This window comes from Panthera onca, chromosome D4 (assembly GCF_046562875.1).
Source record: "Panthera onca isolate mPanOnc1 chromosome D4, mPanOnc1 haplotype 2, whole genome shotgun sequence".
NCBI lineage: Eukaryota > Metazoa > Chordata > Mammalia > Carnivora > Felidae > Panthera > Panthera onca.
In genome coordinates, this window is record NC_138351.1 from 40,194,986 (window position 1) to 40,214,767 (window position 19,782).

Below are 19,782 nucleotides of genomic sequence, written 5' to 3' on the forward strand. Positions count from 1 at the left end.
TCACTACTTCTTAGTAGTAAGCTCCTTAACCTTTCTAAACTCATTTAATCATTTATAAAATGGAACCAATAAAACCTAGTTCAAAGGGGAGTGGTTGAGAGGCTTAAATGAGTTATTAAATGGAAATCTCTTAGTTAAGTGGCTGACATTTAGAAGATACTTATTGAATAGTAATTATTATCAGCAATCCTATAATTGATAATATTTAAAAATTCTGTTATACTTTATTGATTATAAATTATTTTATATATTCTTTATATTTTTCTAAAAAGTAGGTTAGAGATCCTTTATTTTTTGTTAAGTTTATATATTTTGAGAAAGAGCATGTGACCAGTGGAGGGGCAGAGAGAGAATCCCAAGCAGGTTCCACACTGTCAGCAAAGAGCATGATGCAGGGCTAGAACTCATGAACTGTGAGATCGTGACCTGAGCCAAAATCAAGAGTCAGTCGCCTAACCTACTAAGCCACCCAGGTGCCCCATGTGATCTTTTATTCTTACGATCAACCATGAAATACAGGCCATTGCCAAATTCAAACCAAATGATATACTTCTAAAATGATATATTTGAATAAAGAAAACATGGTTCATTCCAATTATTAAGAAAAGTAAATATATGGGCACTGGGGTGGCTCAGTCAGTTGAGCATCCGACTTCAGCTCAGGCTGTGATCTCAGGGTTTGTGAGTTCGAGTCCCACATCGGGCTTTGTGCTGACAGCTCAGAACCTGGAAGCCTGCTTCGGATTCTGTGTCTCCCTCTCTCCCTGCCTCTTTCCCGCTCACATTCTATCTCTGTCTCTCTCAAAAGTAAGTAAACATTAAAAAACAAACTAAGAACGCTTTAAAAGTTTTTTAAAAATAGTAAAGTAAATATTTAGGGTAGAGCTTAAAAAGCTATTTCATGGCACAGCCCATTTGGCATGATATACTGTTTTCATATATTCCCACCAATGCCCTGTTAAACAGTCATAAGGACTATGAAAATGAATGTGTTTCCTTCAATTAAGAAAAAAAAGAACCCTTATTCACATCTCTGTAGGTAAAAACTAAAAAAACGTATCTTCTGAATTAACTATGCAGTGCTAATAAACATAATGTCACATTATGCAGACTCCCATACATAAATCGGTCCTCCTTTTTCTTGCAAGTGGGGAGACAAATTTGGAGAAATTCCGTGAATTTCCCAGGGCATGTTAGTGGAAGCAGCCTGATACAAAGTAAGGACTTCTGACTTCCAAGACGGTCCCGTTTTCACTGCACTGTTTCCAAATCCTAGAAGCACACGTACCTCTGTGTGTATTCACCAATGTACTTGTGATTAATATTGGACTCATGGTTCCCAGAGTATGAACATGATGTAAAGATGGCGATTTCTATCCATGCAAAACCACGGTGAGAGTTAATAATTGTTCTTTAGTTTATTTCTATGGTATCCAAAGTTAGGATGCACATGTTTTCAAGCTCTCCATAAAGCTAATTCTCTCAGCTGTGAATCAGCAGTGAATACACAAGAGAGACTGAGAGTGAGACAGAAAAGATTTTCATGAGGAAATAACGAAGAAATGTTTTCGAAACCGTTTTTATTGTGAATGGCATAATATCGAAAACCAAATGGCTGACCCATCAGACCAAATAAGACCGAATCAGACCAAATAAGAAAGTACTATTCACACTCAATTGTAGAAAAACTAAAGCATTTTTAAGACCCAACTATGTCACAATTTTAGTGATAATAAACCAAATTGCCTTGCTATGCAAACTATATGAAAATACAGTTTGACCATAAGTGATATAAAATTGAACTCAGTTAATAAACACATAAATGGGCATAGCCCCATAATTAATTCAAATGCAACTAACTTTCATTAGAACAGCTTAGGAAAATAATCACCCATATTCCCTTATTCTTAAAAAGTGGATATCATACAATGAAATGTTTTGCTCTGGAATTCATGTATGTGCTTATATTTGATCACTGGTGTATGTAATGCTCTGGAAAAATCATTCATATAGCTTCAGAGTTGCTTTGTCCCACCCAAAAGATTTTTTTAAATGCCTTGAACAACAATTACATTTAATTTTCAAATATCAAAATAAATTTAATCATCTAAGATGAAAAATATATGTAAAATCAGCAAAAAGTCTTGAACTCTTTCTTGGCTTTCTTTCCCCTCTATCTTTACCTACCTACCCATCTGCATATCTATCTACCTTCCTATCTGCACACCCATCTACCAATCTGCACATAGACTGAGAATAAGCACAGTTCTTCCTTCAGTTACCTGCTTGGTGGAGAAGACAGTGACCTCTGAAGATTGACCCCCGAGTTCATGTCATGATAGTATGGTTGGCTTGGGATTTCTCCAATTGGGAAGTTGACTCCAGTTCCCTGGGTTATGGGCGCTGAGGAATAAAACAAAAAGAAACATCAAGAATGACATTTACACTTGCCATCTCTATTTGAATGTAATAACCTAATACTTGCCATGCCCCTGGGCAAACTTTCTTTACCCTGAGACTCGAACCTCAGCCATCCACCAGGTATAACTTGAAGACTTCCTCTTGATGCCAGTGTTCAAGCTTGGACACTGTTCAAGTTTGAGGCATTCAGACTATAATCATTGGTTACCACTTCCCCTCTTCCCAGTCCCCAGCCTTCTTCCCTCACCCCTTTGTAACAGTTGTCACCACACTAGTCTGTAGATGCGTCAGAGGAAACGACATGTTTCCTATTGCTCAAGACCAAGCAAGGTGTTTTGTATATAGTTGGTTCTCAAAAACCAAATCATTTGTTCAATAAATCAAATCAGAATATTAACATTCATGTTAGAATGCATTAGAAATCATATTAATCATTATTTGATATAACTAACTCTTGTATTAGGGCAGGTATATGAGTAACATTGACACATATGAACATAAAAGCCAAGTTTTTTCCTCCCAAAATACACATTGAGGTTTCATGTATGAATAGTTAAGTGTGGCTTTTACTCAATATTTATGTTTTGTTTTTTAAGTTTTTATGCCCAAATTTATAAAAATCACTTAAAATGTACTCGTGGAGTTTTACACTTTAAGGTATTATTTTGTAAATCAAGGAATCTTAATCGTTTAAACATCCAACTTTTGATTTTGGCTCAGGTCATGAGATCGAGCCCCACATTGGGCTCTATGCTGACAGTGCAGAGCCTGCTTGGGATTCTCTCTCCCTCTCCGTCTGCCCCTCCCCCATGCATATGCTCACACTCTTTCTCTGAAAAAAAAAAAAAAAAGGAAATCTTTTTGAGTTCACTGATACATTTGGAACTGAGATGTTTATATATAAGTATTGGTTTTGATACAATGGATGACATCTGTTCCAATTTTAAAAATTGGTTTCTGGACATCTTGAATAAATCCAGGAGGCAGCATGTTGTATTAGAAGGAGAAGAATCTCGGGAGGTAGCCATTGACTCTGAACTCCCTCTGCCACTTCTGAGCTCTATGCTCCAATTTCCCAAACTGTAAAATGAGAAGAATAGTAACCTAGCACCTATGATTATTTTGAGGATGAAATGAGGTAAAGAGTGATCAAAGCCCAGCATCCTGTCTAGTGCATAACAGGCATTCAACAATGGGAGTTCCCTTCTTTCCATGATTTCTTCCCCACATCTCCTCCCTGGCAGTCTGGAGTAGTTAGCAAAGAGTGAACAGTTCAAAATACACCAAAAGCAGATGAAGAGGTATAAATGAACCTATTTGCTGCAAATCTGTTCATTCAACAACTTGTTACTTGTGTCCATTACAGGCAGGTGCTGCAAGGGATTCAGGACAGTCTGAGATAGTTCCCATCCTTAATAAAACAGATTGGACAACAATCTGGGTGAACAAAACACTTAGGAAAAAACCAGAAATACCAGCGTAATGCAGATTATAATGAAAATGCCCAATGAAAAACATGACCAAGAAATTCTATAGGACTTCATGGGAAGAAGAATCCAATCCACGCTTGAATGATCCAAGAACTCTGTGGAGAAACCATAGCTTGTACTGGACTTTGGAGAATGAGTAAGGTATTAAGGGGAGGTCTTCTCAACAGGGGGTTATCACAACAGCAAAGTCAGGGGCAGAGATAATATGCAAAGTGAGACCAGGCAGGTTGGTGTCAAAGGACAGTGCTTAAGAACAGTTTCTTTCTTTCCCTATTTCTATCAGGCCTTCAAAAGCTCTAATGAGAGAAAAGGTGTCCTGGGACTATGGCAACAAAACTCTAGAGCCCTTGTGATTCACTCGAAGAACACACAGTCTACTTAATCTTCCTCTCTAACTGATTCAAGTTGAATATATGACTCCAAAAGGAATGCAGATTTTCGAGGAATTTTTCTTACCCAGAATTTTAATGTGTTCACTAAATATGTTCTCTGTTAGCTGAATTGTATTTTTTTAAGTGTCTACTTATTTTGAGCAAGAGAGAGAGAGAAAGCGAGCACACACGTGCACAAATGGGGGAGGGGCAGAGAGAGAGAGAGAGAGAGAGAGAGAGAAAATCCCAAGCAGGCTCCACACTCCCAGCACGGAGCCCGAAGCAGGCCTCGATCCCATGAACCGTGAGATCATGACCTGCGCCGAAACCGAGAGTTGGACACTCAACTGACTGATCCACCCAGGCGCCCCATGAATTCTATTTCAATATCAGGTAGGCCAAGATTAACCTTAAAATATTTTTAAGAAAGTATGAGTAGGAGGCACATGTGTTATTGCAGAGAATGAATCAAATAATATACAATGAACATCTCTCTTCCCATAATAAAAATAAAATCAATATATACAGGATAATCTCAGCTCCAAACTTCTGGAGTTTATACCTTCTGCTAAATCACTCTTTATATAATGCACTTTAACCTCATTTTACACTGAAAATGTTTGTATTCAATGTGTAACTGTGCCTAATGGCTTGAATTCTTTGGGCAGCTGAAATGTAACTGTTTGTTGTGGCCTGAGGTACACCGGAGGTTAAAAAAACGCAAGGTAAAAAATCCCACAGTAACCACATGCTTTAAAGTTTATTATTAGAATCATGTTCTATGTGACAGTGGAAACCAGGGTATGTGCTCGGAGGAGGCATTTGAGGGACTCAGTGAAAGTCAGTAATCTGTCCAGCCTTCTACAAGTACTGGATACAATTCAAAGAACTGAATTACTAACAGGAAACTTACAGGTTATATCTTTTGTAAAGTATTTGAAATGTATTAAGCTATGCAATATTTGAGCGAAGATCTGTAGTTTCCATTTCATACATCTGACTTAACAGTCAACACAGATTGCTTGGCCATAAACATACTAGATGAAATTCATAGCAACATAGTAATAAAAAAAATCTTTGGAAATTTTATTTTTCTAAATTTTGTTGCAGAAGGATTGTTAGAGAGGATCAAGACATCAATAAAAACGATTTCTACATGAGCATTGTAAAAATTTAGTGTGCACCCTGACATTAAACGGGAGAGTGCAAGAAGACGAGTAGATTAATAACAAACATGGCCAAAATCTGAAGCAGCTCTCACCAAATGTATGTAATAACAAAGAGAGTATATGAGCATGGGAAGTCCCAAGTTGATACTCCTGTTTAAAAGCCTCGGAAAGAACTTCCATCAGACGCAAAGACCAGTGTTAGCGCCTCTCCCGGAAAACTGCAAGCAATCTGAAAGCTGCAAATCATGTTTAAGAGGCCTGCCAATATCCTCTTAGAAAAGGAGCGCTGAAGAGCCTCAGATTCTAAGGGTTGGAGGCCAGCCCCTCATCTCTCTCGTTGTTCTTCTCACTCCAAAAGCTGATCCTAAATCAACTTTTAAGATGGAGATAATATCGTGCAACAGAAAGATCGCTATCCTACAACTGAGCAGCTCCATTAGGAAAGTCAACACGCACATTAGTGGGTCACATGATAGTAAAACCTGGAGGACAGAAGCCATTAACATACCGTAAACTCTCGGGAAGTCAGAACTGGTGATCTACAGCAGAAGGGTTGTGCTGAAGTTTCTGCTTACTTAGCAAACCCTTATTTCATAAACAATGAAGTTCAATTGTGTAAATAAGGTTATGATGTGGATATATTAAAACACTTAGGAGAATAACTTCTCAAGCATTTCACAGACACCTATTTACATACCGAGTAGAAAATAAATGTTTGCTGAATAAATTAACTAATGAATGAAAATACAGATAATTAATACACGAATTACAAATCAGTAATGTGTGTCCTAACAGATACCTTAAAAACCTCTAAGAGATGACAGTATAAGCGTAAAAAGAATGAAGTATATTAAGTTTACCTCACTTTTCAACTGTTACAGAGAGGTATGTTTCTCACCTTCTCTTATGTTTCAAATTCAGATTTTTTCAAAATATCACTCTGGGAATTTAAAGGTTCTATGTGGTTGCCCTTCTGTAGCATCTAGCATAATGTTACCTAGAATGAGGAATTAATAATATGTTCTAACAGATGGTTGGTCTGTCCTCACAAGAAGGAGGAAAACATATCATGAAACTTGGAAGAGGACAAATTTAAACAAATAATGGTATAATGTCTCCTAATGTAGCAGTATAGCCTCTCTGCTAAAGAACAGTATAGGGAAAACACCCCCCCCACGCACACCTTCAAATTCCCCCTTCCTTACATGATGCCCGAGAGTGGTAGTAAGTCAGGCACGTTCCTTTCCAAATTAAAAATAAATACAGAAAACTTTCAAATGTCAGAGGCCTTCCATACCCCATTATCGATCAGGGAAAAACACGCAAGGCTCATTGCCGTGGTCAATGAAGCAGACCATCAGAATCCTCTTGTCTAGCGAACGAACCCTGGAGTTGCTGGGATATAGGATATTAGATTTCGGTCTACACTGCCCTAAGTAAACAGACCCATGAAAGAAGTCTTTGGGTGCATATGTTCATCTACTGGAGAATATGTCAGAAAGGATAAGTTATTTAAGGTCTTAAATGTTCACGTATATGACGCCCTGGGATACATGCTGTTTGCACTGGCCACTCTAGAAACTGGAACTCTTGAAGAAACTATGGTCCAAAAGACCTCCTAGCTTGGGGATCACTTTACTGACCATAACTCTAAAAGACCACCTAAACTTCCCCTCCATGATTAGCTCCGTTCTTTTTGGATCACGCTAATTCTTGTCCATGACCTCGGAATTTGACCCAAATAGCAAACACAAATGAAACGAGAACAGAATGCCACCACATCATCTGAGTGATATCATTCCCAACTGTGACGCTCTCTAACAATATGTCAGGTGAACAGCCTTCCAAGTTACACAAATAAGCTAAATCGGAGAAGAGGGCAAGAAGAAATGAGTCCCCTCCTTTAACAATCAGCCGTGCCTTAAGAGCTACCTCTGTACCCATCAGCAATAAGTAAAAAAGTTGAGTCAGTAAACTACTCTTTGGTCTAGGTAACTAGCTGGCCAGGTGAACTTCCCGGAGAAAAATCTCATCCGGCCTGTCAAGAATGCTGTCTCAGGTGAGGTGGCCAGTGAAAACAATTGCACATTGTTTCGGATAACAATGCTTTCTATCTATATCCAAACGACAATCTGCAAAATTAATTTCTGCATCCCTCTCCACGCTGCATGTTAGCGTGTATATCCTGTACATCTCCAAGTCTCCACCAAAATGTTAGTAAAATGAAAAAAGCACTTATCGACAGGAAACTTATGTGGGTTATCATAACAAAATGGAGCACATTGAATTAATCACGCTTCCTTTGATATGAATGACCATCTATGGTCACAGAGCGAGCAGTGAATTAAATGGATACCAATAACACAGCAATCAGAGCAACCCCCAAATAACTTTTGTACTCCAAAATTTGAGGATTTAAATGCAAATATTTTGGAAAATCAGACAAAATAGATTCACTGATGATTTTATCAGCAAGATGGAGATTTAGCACTCACATTTTCTTAATAGTGCATTTAAGTTTCAAGATATAAAATATGTTAAATCATACCGTATAATTAAATAATGAGAAAACAATTTACTTACTTCTGGATACCCTCACAAGTTCTGATACATTGAAGACTCCAGATTTTACAAAACTATCCTCCAGGTAACCTGAAAACAAGTATCAAGAGGAAAACGATCAGCGTAAGCAGGAAGCAAATAAATGATTAAACACTAGAATTTGTTCAAGTGTTTTGAAACCAAAGGTTAGAACGAAACCCAGGTATGCTTGTAACAAAGACCAGTAAAAGCAAAACTCTTTGAATAAAATCTGGGTCTGTTTAAACAAAAGTGAAACGTTTAGATGCCAAATAATTTCCCAGGAAAATTTTTCCTCAGCTTTCTAAATATACAGGGCAATGGCTACGGTTTTATTTGCCATGGCCCATGCACAGAGAATGAAGGTTCAGGGGTTCCTACTGATGCACTCAGCTCGGTAGCACCTGGGAGACTAAAGTCTACCCATTGAAAAAAAGAAAGAAAGAAAAAGGAAAACCACAACCACAATTAGAACCTTGCTGGAATTACTTCAAAGGTCTCTCGAAACCACTGTTCTTTCACAAATCCTTCCCTGATTAAAGAAGAGTGAGCTGCCGTTACCAGCACTCCCCCACCCTTGTTCCAGGGTCATGAATCACACAAAAGTAGAACTTGTACATACTGCAAATACTTTGCATAGACCTATTTCCATGCTCCTTTGATAAACCTCACATGATTTCACTGCTCTCTCACTCTTGCTACTACTTCCTGGAACTCCCTTCATTTCAAGATCCGGGTACTTTTTATTTATTAATTTATTATTATTATTATTATTATTATTATTATTATTATTATTTAAGGAAATGGTCCTAAATCCAGGCCTCCAGGAATGCCACATGACCCTTCTGGGACATCCAAGTACAGGGTCCACAGTGACTGTGGCCCACCGACCACGAGCCTGAGTAAGTTCAGTCCTGGGTGGTATGTGGTCAAGCTATGGCCCACAAATACCAGTCATGTCCCTGGCTTCTCGTTTATGTGAAGGAGATGTACTGAGGGTGAAGAGGGAGAGAATACCGGAAGGAGGGTTATGGTTACTCTCTGCTCCCCAGGAAGAGAATAAGAAAAGTCTGAAAACCCTCAGAATTCAAATGCTTCCAGGAAAGCAAACTCTAGATTCCAAGAACAGGCAACTGGATCAGATTTTACATAGAGTTCTAGGGCTGACCAAGAGCCTGGAATCTGGGCAGGAATGTGAGTCATAGGTGGTTTAGCAACAGGGAGCACTCAGGTCAAGGAGCTGGGATTTGACTCCCAACCACACGTTACCAGTGTGGAATCGTGGTCACGTTATTAGACTCTTGCTGTCTCCTATTCCTCATTTATAAATCAGAGATCATAAAATTGCTATGAATGGTAAGTGACCGAAGGCACTGATTAAATGCTCCCTCCCAGTAAGTTAGGATTGGCCAGCTGGGTCAACAATCACCTGTGTGTTGAGTTACACACACTGGGTTCCAGACAGTCTCAACTTATTTGTAAATCTTGATTTAGAAATTTTACCAGAACAAAAGCTACCACACCACTTTTGAACTGTACATAGCATGAAGAGACCAAAGATCATTCAATGGGCATGTATGTTTCACTGTTGTGAACCGAGGAGCCATGCATGTCTGAACACGGTATTATACCCACCGTCCACCTTCCTTAGAAACAGAACAAAAGAAAGAGTGAGAAGGAATTATGAGATCTCAGCCGGGGACAAAACTCAGGTGTCATATTAACTCGTTACTCTGAAAAAATACATACATACATTTTGAAGAGGGTAATAACCAAACGTCCCCATTTTATGCATCTGTATTTTAAGAAACTCTTACTGCTTGAGCAACTTAATTGTTCACCTGGTTGAACTCATTTCAGTGATTATTGAGAAATGTTGAGGTAGCCTACACTGTACACGTGCATAAGCCATGAAAACAAAAAAACACATCGACCTCCTTCGTGTGGTTTCCGGAAAACACATTTTCAATTTTCTGAACCATGCTAGGTTATCATCGTATAAAACAACAAACAGTCTTTGTAAAGTATAACAAATTATACTGTATTCTATATAAGGTACATGCAAAAAATTTTTAAGTTCATTTATTTATTTTGAGAGAGAGAGAGCATGAGCAGGGGAGGGACAGAGGGAGAGGGAGAGGGAGAGAGGATCCTAGGCAGGCTCCACACTGCCAGTGCAGAGCCAGACATGGGGCTCGATCTCACTACCATGAGACCACAGCCTGAGACAAAATCAAGAGTCTGATGCATAACAGACTGAGTCACCCGGGACCCCCCGTGTAAAATTTTATATTTGGCAAACAGATTAAATACGGAGAGCTTATGTATCATGATGGCGGTTCATGTACTTAACCAATCGGACAAGCGGGTCTGTCCGCACCCAAAGGTGCTCTGTAAATGCCCTCCTATCTTTCTCACGTGGTTCCCTCCCTCTGATCAGAAGAAGGCTGTCTGTCTGTAGGCTCTGCTCTCATCCTTCAGTGTCCACCTCAACTGCCATCTGCTCCCGAACCTGTTCCTCCACCCTCCTCTCCCCATCCTTGCGCCAGCCAGAAATAATCTTTTTCTGCTGAATTCACGTAGCACCTAGTTTGTGCTTACTTTACATCACTTCTCACATTGGAGTTTCCAAGACATGTGTTTTCAAGTCTTGTGGTCCTTATTGGATTATCAGCTCCCTTATCTGGGAGAGCGACTGGGTTTTGTTCATCTCTGCATCTCCCTTAACAACTAACTCAGTGCCTACATATATACAGTAACGGCTAGGTAAATGCTTATGGAACAAAAGGTTAAAGTTTAACCTTTTGGAACAGGGTCGCAAATGAACATCTTAGTAATTATATAACAAGGTAGGCACAGATGGCTAAAGATCGAAGGATAAGTGTGCTGATTCTTGCTATTCGCTGGAACTTGTGCTGAGGAGTTCGTTCGGGCTTTGGGGTAGAATGGGAAAGAACAATGATTACCATCAGATTAGATCTTTGACTTTGTTATATACCAATGTATAATTTTAGCATTTACCTAAAGAGTCAGAGTTCAAAAATATTTGTAAAATAAACTGATGAACAAGTGAAAAGTGAACATCTCAATATATTTATATAAATTATATCACATGTCATGTAGTAACACTTCCATATGTAAATCTCATGTGCAGTTTACTTCCTTATGACCCCAGTGAGTAGCCAAGGCTTCACTTGCTTTTTGGTCATGCCCATGAAGATGAAATGGTGTGTGGACATCAAGAACCAAATCAAAAGGGAGGGAGGAGGCCCCTCAAGCCAATCCTACCAGCAAGAAGACAGTAAGGCAGTCACACACACACACACACACACACACACACACGCACGCACGCACGAATACAATGACCGTCTCATAGGAAAGGGCAGGCAATTCAGAATGTAGCGTGGTGTTTCTCCATTCCTCACCTCCAATTCATGTTCCAAGGAATTTGAATCTACAAGGAAATCTGAAAGAGTTATTCTGCTGAAACTATGAAAGGCAATGAAAATATGTCAGAACATACTGCACCACACATAGGTCCCACTGGGCTCCACTCCTGCATGGGGCATAGGGAGACTTCATTGAAAGGAGGGCTCCCCAGGATGAGCGGTACTGCTTACCAACATGACCTTAGGGGAGTGGGGGCTGGGATGGATCAGGCAATGGGGTAGCCTCGGAGAAGCACCTGAAGGAGGCGGCTGTCTCCTTCACTCCTCTTTGCACACAGCACACACAGCCTTACAATGGACAGACTTACCCAAGATGAGAAGGGTAAAGAAAAGGAGCAGTGGAAGACATAGTTCCTGGATAGCTAATAGCATACAAGGAAGCATATAAGAAACAATACTTCTGGCAAAGTAACCGGGGGAGTCACGCAGAGTGTCAGGAGCCCTGTGATAGTACAGAGGATGAGACTCAGCAAAATGCAGGTTATTACTATTAACACAGCCCCATCTGTAACCTCCAGGCTGCTGGGGCCTTCCAGAAACATGGTTTTCATGTGTTACATGGACCACTGTGAATGTAAATAGCTGACACAAAGGCCAACGATTTTAAAGCAATTTGGAGACATTCATATAGTAGATTCCCTTCATCTACTAAAGGAAATATGAGCATCTCTGAGGCACAGCAGCTGCTTAATGGTTACAGAGCAATATTACACAACAGCTTAAGCCAAGAAGCAAAGAACAACTCGGCATTTATGTGATGCTGTATTTACACTACATGTAATGCTTTTTAAAAAATAAAATTGAGTAGGAAATAAAGACCTCTGCAAACTGAAAATTCTCAAAGGCAATATCAAATTATATTATTTTACTTCTTTTTTTATTTTTCTCTAACAAAAGCAACAATAAATCACTACTCAGAAGTTAATATAGTGTTTAACCTCCTTTACAAACAATCACAAAGGGACACAATGGCATATCTAACTGTTAATATCTCAAATTATAATCAGCTCCATTTGAATGTTAAACAACATTTACATAGAAAATCCAAAGGAAAACTGATAACGCTCATTTTTATAGTCTACTGTGTTCTATTCTTGAAATTAAAAAAGAAAAAACCACAGAAAGCAGTTATTAAATTCATGAAAGCTGTCTTCAAGTATTAGAAGGACTGTTAATGTAGATGTTGGATAAGACTTATTCTGCGTATTTCCAGGAACTGTGTTTTGGCTCAATAAACAGATTTGTCATCCAATAAGAAAAGTCCTAGAAAGGAATGTGAAACTTTGCAAAGGTAGTAACAACCAACACATGTCAAGCTACTGCTCTAAGATCTTAAAAAGCATCAATTCACATAATGTTCATAATTACAAACCTACCAGTTGTCATGTAAATGCTACCATTTTGCAGATGATGAAACTTGTGTCTATAGAGGTAGGGGGGCTCCCAAAGCCTGTAAAACCCCCCCATTAGATTTAAGAATTCCCACTTAGAGTAGGAAATTGAATAAGAGCACCTCTGAAGCCCACTGCAATGCTCAGGTTTCACTTTTTTTTCTTTTTTTAAATGTTTATTTTTAAGAGTGAGAGGCAGAGAGAAGAGGAAAACGATCTGAAGCGGGCTCCATACTGAGAGCAGAGAGCTCGATGCGGGGCTCGAACTCACGAACCAGGAGATCGTGACCTGCGCCTAAGTCAGATGATTACCCGACTGAGCCACCCAGGCACCCCTTAGGTTCCACTTTTTACATGGCTCTTCTCCAGTTAGTTTTCTTGCATTGTTTGGAGAAAGAACAGGGCCCTGAGGTATCTCCCGGGCATTTTCCAGGCTTCTAATTCCCATTGTTCACTCCCTTCAACAGAGTGTAAAAGAGGACTCAGTGCTTTTGTTTATGGATGTGGAAGGGGAGAAGATAAGATTATTTTACACTAGCTCTTCGCCAATCTTCATATGACTTCCGATACCACAACTAACCTACTGGGACCTTCTGGTAGTGGTGTTGTAAGGCATGGCTTTATCTGCAGTTTCTCGACTGGTCTGAACTGTCCATGGTTAAGAATGGAAACTGTGATTTGGAAATAGACATACTAATCATTGCAAAGATAATGATTCTCTGCACAGAGACTGAACCTCGGTCTATGGCCGAGGTTCGCATTCCAGTACTAATTTAGAATTAATTTTATCCTTCAATATGAAATGTCCCTGTTGGTGATTTAAGTGATTCAACAGAGAGACAGCAATTTCTGACTCTAACACACTCGGATGATACTATGTTAATGTAGTATTTATGTTATTTGTTTTTTAGTATTTCCTTCTTCCAGTCCACTAAACTTATTCCTGCATATATATAACATAGACAAATGTGTTTTCAAAAACTGAGATCAAAAGTTAATAAATTTGTATCCTGCTTTTTCTCTAATTAACATTGTATCTTTCCCTTTAGATTAAACAGGTTTTCAAGAGCATGATTTTAATGCCTGTACATTATTACACTGTCTGGCTGTACTTTATTTGACCATTCTCCTTTTTTTTTTTTTTTTTGGCATTTTAGGTTATTTCCCATTTTTTTTAATATTATAAACAGAACCGCCATTAACGTAGTCGCACACAAATCTTTGTCAGTGATTCTCATGATTTCCTTAGGCCGGAGTTCCCAGAAGTGGAATTATTGGGTCAAAGGACATAAACTCTTTTCAAGCTCTTGGTTAAAAACTGTCAAGCTGCCTTCCATGAAGACTTTTGCCAACTTATACTCCCTTGGGCAGAATGAGCCTGTCTGTGTCACCACCCTACTGCCCAGAATTACGTATTACTCATACTAATGGGGACTTGTTTTAATTGTTACAAGTTGATAGAGAAAAGATATCTTTATGATAATGTAATAAGCTTCATTTATTTAATTATAATAAAATCGCTTCTCGGCCTTTTGGCTAAGATCAAGTGTATTTAATTATAATAAAGTTGGAATTGTGCAGACATTATGCATTCTCTCTTGGAACAAACATTAAAAATATGTAAAATAGGAATTGTGCTAGCGGGAATATTTTATTCCTAATATTAATGAGATTAATGCTGGAATTTCACAGTTAACGGTAACGCTGGCTATTAATAAGTGATTTTGTTTCTCATCATTTTATACATTCACTTATTCCTAGTTTTCACAGAGTTTTTAAAAGTGTACTGATCAGAATGGTTACTGAATATTATTAGATGTTGTTTTGGCATTAGTAGAGATTATCCCCTTTTTTTTCCTTAAAGTGTTATATATTACTGAGTTCTTAGATTAAACTGTCTTTGCTTATCCACGGAAGGTAGCTCTTTTAATTTATTGCTAAATTGTTTTGCTAACAGTTTCTTCCAAATTCTCATATACCAGTATGTAGCTGGTATACTTTTGTTGGGGGGGGGGGTTGTTTTATTTGTGAACTTTTCACACCAAGGTTATATGCATGCTTCATAAAATGGTCTGGATGACAGTCATTTTCACACAAAAAAGAAAACATGAAAAGTTCATGAAAGTTTGGAAAAACTCACTGGTAAAATATCTTCTCATAATCTGGTTCAAAGAAGATAAAACTTTGAGTCTTTCATGAATTTGCTTTACTCTTGTTTTCTGGTCTTGAGGCAATATTATTATATACCTTCCAAGAAAATCATCAATTCTTTCATATTTTAAAGTTTATCAGCACACATATTTCATGGTTTCCTAAGCAGACTCTGTGTATTTTTATACAGAGTAAATTACATTAAATTAAAATTCTTTTACAATAATATTATCATAAAATAGACTGTAATTAATGTTACATTATGTTAAACTATACTAAAAGATCAGCGCCACCACTTACTATGTAAAGCTAAGGCAAGTTAAGCAACTTTTCTACACCCGATGTTTGTCTTCTCTAAAATCCAGATGGTAATCAGAGTATCTTGGAGTCAATATGAAAACTGTCATTGTTTTCCAATTATAATAAAGAGAGGTATTTCATTTTAAGAGCAGGGAAAAGGAAGGTGGAACTCCCCAAATTAACAAAGGGAAAACCAAAACACGGGAAGACAACAAAACTAAGGACATAAGATGAAAAACCTAAATAATATAAAGAAAAACAGAAGGAGTACAATCAAGCATATCGACCCTTACCACAAAGGTAAGCAGATAGAATTATCCCATAAAGAGCATTAGAGTAACGGAAGCAAATAAAATTCATCTATTTTTAAGGAGCACATTGAAGACAAAATGATAACAAGGACAGAAAGTCGAAAGTCAAATGGGATGCGAGGGGAGTCAGGCAAATTCAAACCAAAAATAAGCAGTGTCAATTAACATTATGAATGGATACCAGGCATACATAATACAGAAAGTTAAACATACACCGTGCATGCTCCAAACAATATTGTGGGGAAATGCGTAATGCAAAAACTATTAAAACACAAGAAACTTGATAAAAAAACACAATTATAGTGAGAAGTTTGAGTACATCTCTTTTAGAGATGTAAGTGATGATTCTTTTAGAATTGAACACCACTATTAGACAATGGCTAACTTCAAATCATTCAAAATACAAACTGTACTTTGTTCCTATGCCCACAGACATTTTATAAGAGTTGATCATGTCATTGACCAAGGAGAAAACTGTTATACTGTTTTGTCTTTAGTAAATAGATTAAAGGGAAAAAAATAAAAAGTGACCAAATTTTCTGAAGTACCTAAAAATTAAGAATATAAGCTATGGATCAAACAGAATGCCAAAAGAAAAAATGATAAACTATAGAAAGCAATGAAAAGGACAAAAGGAAAAATCACTTTGCCATAAGATCAAAAGAATAACAAAACAATCCAGGAAAAGTTAAAAAGGGAATTAAAGATAAAAGCTGAAATTAATAAATTACAAAAAGAGAAATATTTAAAATAAAAGAATAACAAGGGGAGATGATTTTCTGAGAAGACCGTAAAAATATATAAGAATAGAAGGGATGGGGCACCTGGGTGGCTCAGTCGGTTGTGCGACCGACTTCAGCTCAGGTCATGATCTCACGGTTTGTGAGTTCGAGCCTGAGTGCTCTGTGCCGACAGCTCAGAGCCTGGAGCCTGTTTCGGATTCTGTGCCTCCCTCTCTCTGACCCTCCCCTGTTCATGCTCTGTCTTTGTCTCAAAAAAAAATAAATAAAGGTTAAAAAATTAAAAAAAAAAAAAAAGAATAGAAGGGAAACATAACCATGGAAACCAAATACATTAACAAAAAATTATAAGAGAATAACACATGAAACTTACTGACCACAGCTTTGAAAACTTAAATGGGCAATTACTTACTAAAATAAAAGTAACCAAAATTGAGCAAAGTGGAAACCTGAATAGACCAATTACCCCTCCTGCAGTGGTTCCCAAAATTTGCTGATCATTGGAACCACCTGGGGTTCTTGAAAAACAACTTAGGCTTGGCTCCCAGCAATTCTGATTTAATTGGTATGGATGTGTCCTAGACATAAGGATGTTCTAAAAGTTCCCCTGGTGATTCAAATGGGCAGCAAAGTCTGCGAACCACTGGGTTAGCATCTTGCTATTCAAAATGTGGTCCCACAACCAACAGCTCTGGCGTAACTGGGGAGCTTGGTAGGCACACAGAAGTTCAGGGTCAACCCCAGACCCTCAGAATCAGTGTCTGCAGCACAGGTGATTCATATGCACTTTAAAATTGGAAAAGCCTAGAAGAGAATCAAAAGGTGATTTAAAAACCACCTTTAAAATGGCACCAGGTATGGAACAGTGTCGAGCTGGATTTTATCTTTTCTGTAGCCTTGAAATTCCAAGGATATTTATTCTCTCCCAGCCTTTAGCAAATGGTGACAAGGTTCCTTATGAAGAAAGCTCTCTCATGAGCCTTTATCAGACCAGCAAAACTTAAATAACTAAATGTGCAACCTCCCTTGTCAAGCCAAAGCAAGCAAACAAATCAACCCAAAACCAACCACGCATATAAATGCAACTTCAAAGGTCCTAAAGAAAACGGGATATATTCAAATTCATATATTCAAATTGAATATAGCAATGTTTTCCAAAAAAACAGGACACCATTCTCATTAGGGTTTTATTTCATGTATGAGTGAGATTCACTCTTACAAAATCTATCAATATGATAACGAAAAAAAGGAAAAACACACGACCTTATCAATTGATGCTGAAAAGGCACTTGGCAGCAACAAGAAAAGAAAAGCAGGCTTTCCTAATGACAGATCTAAGTAAAAATAGAGATAAGAGCAATTAATTGACTGTTTAGCAAAACATAACAAGCTGTCCTAAAAGAAAACGAATCTGCCATTCAGACTCAGCACCCTCAAGCCCTTAAATACGTAATCTGTGAATAAATCAGGAAAACAGGGGTGCCTGGGTGGCTCCGTCGGTTAAGCGTCCGACTTCGGCTCGGGTCACGATCTCGCGGTCTGTGAGTTCGAGCCCCATGTCGGGCTCTGGGCTGATGGCTCAGAGCCTGGAGCCTGTTTCGGATTCTGTGTCTCCCTCTCTCTCTGCCCCTCCCCCGTTCATGCTCTGTCTCTCTCGGTCTCAAAAATAAATAAACGTTAAAAAATAAATAAATAAAAATAAGTCAGTAAAACAAAACAACACAAAACACACAACTCTATGATTTCCCTTAGGTGAGGCAGGTATCTAGAGAAGTTAAACTCATAGAAACAAAGTAGAATGGTAGATTTCAAAGGATGAGGGAAGGGGGGGTGGAGAATACAAAGTTTCCGTTTTGCAAGGTGAGAAAGTTCTGGAGATTGGCTGTGTGACAATACAGATGAATTTAACACTACTAAACTGTACGTTTATAAACGATGAACATGGTAAATCTAATTTTATTTGTATTTTACCACTAACATACCACTATTTTACCGTTAAAAAAAATCACGATCTGGAATTTGGAACTCAGATAATTGTTACTAAATTCTCTTTATATACATATTTTCAAGAATTACTTTTTGAGCCTCCTGGTGCTTACCACAGGCTGCATTCTTACACTGCCTGTATAGAAAGAGGAGGCAGAGTAAATCCACCCATATACACCCCAGCCCAGGTGCTTTGTGCCTGGTCTGTATTGTGAATGGGGAGACATGGAAAATAAAATTTAAAAAAATTAAAAAAAAAAAAAAACTTGCTTTCTTACTTTGGTATTTATGTCTGTAATCTTATTCAGAATAATAATTACTTAGGTATAATTCTGTTCAGTTGATTACTATTCTCATTATTAGTCTACATCTATAGCTATATTTATATCTATAGGGATATATCTGAGAATTTCCTGTTCCTAAAATGTTTTATTTTGGTGTATCACTTCATTAGTTGGTATAGGTTTGCAAGGAAAATTTTTACAAAGAAAATGAAAGATTCTATAAAACAAAAGGTGACAAATAATAAGGAATATATTTCTATTGTCTTTGACTACATATAAAACTCCTTAAACATAAAAACAGTTTCATCATGAGGCGCCTGGATGGCTTAGTCAGTTGAGTATCCGAGTCTTGATTTCAGGTTAGGTCATGACCCCATGGTTGTGGGATTGAGCCCCGCAATGGGTTCCATGCTGAGTGTGGAGCCTGCTTGGGATTCTCTCTCTCTCTCTCTCTCTCTCTCTCTCTCTCTCTATCTCTCTCTCTGCCCCTCCCCTGCTCATCCACATGCACTCTCTCTCCCTCTGAAAAAAAAAAAAAAATTCATCATAATTCTAAGTTTTCCCCCAGTCTTCTGTTATTTAATGTTGACCAACAGAAAAAAAAAAAAAAGTACAGGTAACTTATTTTTCCTCCAGGATGATTACAAGATTCTCTTTTTCATCCACAAAATACAAAAATTTCAATAAGATGCATGTAGATACTATTATTGTTTGCTATATAGAGTTAGTCCTTTTGATCTAAATGCTTAGATCATTTTTAGCTCATTAAAATTTTCTTAACTTGTCTTTTTTTTTCCTAATGTTTATTTATTTTTGAGAGAGAGAGAGAGACAGAGCGTGAGCAGGGAAGGGGCAGAGAGAGAGAGGGAGAATCCCAAGCAGGCTCTGAGCTGTCAGCACAGAGCCCAATGCAGGGCTCGAACTCATGAACCTTGAGATCATGACCTGAGCCGAAGTCGGACGCTTAGCTGACTGAGCCACCCTGCGTCCCAACTTGTCTTTGATTCTATTTCTCTCCTAAATGCTCTGATTTCTCACCAAGAATACCTAAACTAATATTAAATTTTCTATTCTCCCACCATAAACTTTTTTTCTTTTTTAGTCATTATTTTAACTTCTCTGTTCTTTTCTTCTGGTTT

At 38.0% G+C, this 19,782-nt stretch overlaps 1 protein-coding gene and 1 non-coding gene across 7 annotated transcripts in view; one reads left to right on the forward strand and one right to left on the reverse strand.

Moving 5' to 3' along the window:
* Positions 1 to 19,782, reverse strand: part of NFIB (nuclear factor I B) — a 239,798-nt gene that overhangs the window by 64,662 nt on the left and 155,354 nt on the right. For all 6 annotated transcript variants that reach the window (XM_060609740.3, XM_060609743.3, XM_060609741.3 and 3 more), the window contains exons 4-5: positions 8,035 to 8,103; positions 2,283 to 2,403 (exon numbers count right to left, since the gene is read on the reverse strand). In XM_060609740.3, the coding sequence (XP_060465723.1) occupies positions 2,283 to 2,403; positions 8,035 to 8,103 (190 nt within the window). The remainder of the gene's footprint in view (positions 1 to 2,282; positions 2,404 to 8,034; positions 8,104 to 19,782) is intronic.
* On the forward strand, positions 18,456 to 18,588 carry LOC132663964 (small nucleolar RNA SNORA51). The gene has a single exon (XR_009603351.1). It is a non-coding gene; the product is annotated as a small nucleolar RNA SNORA51 (small nucleolar RNA).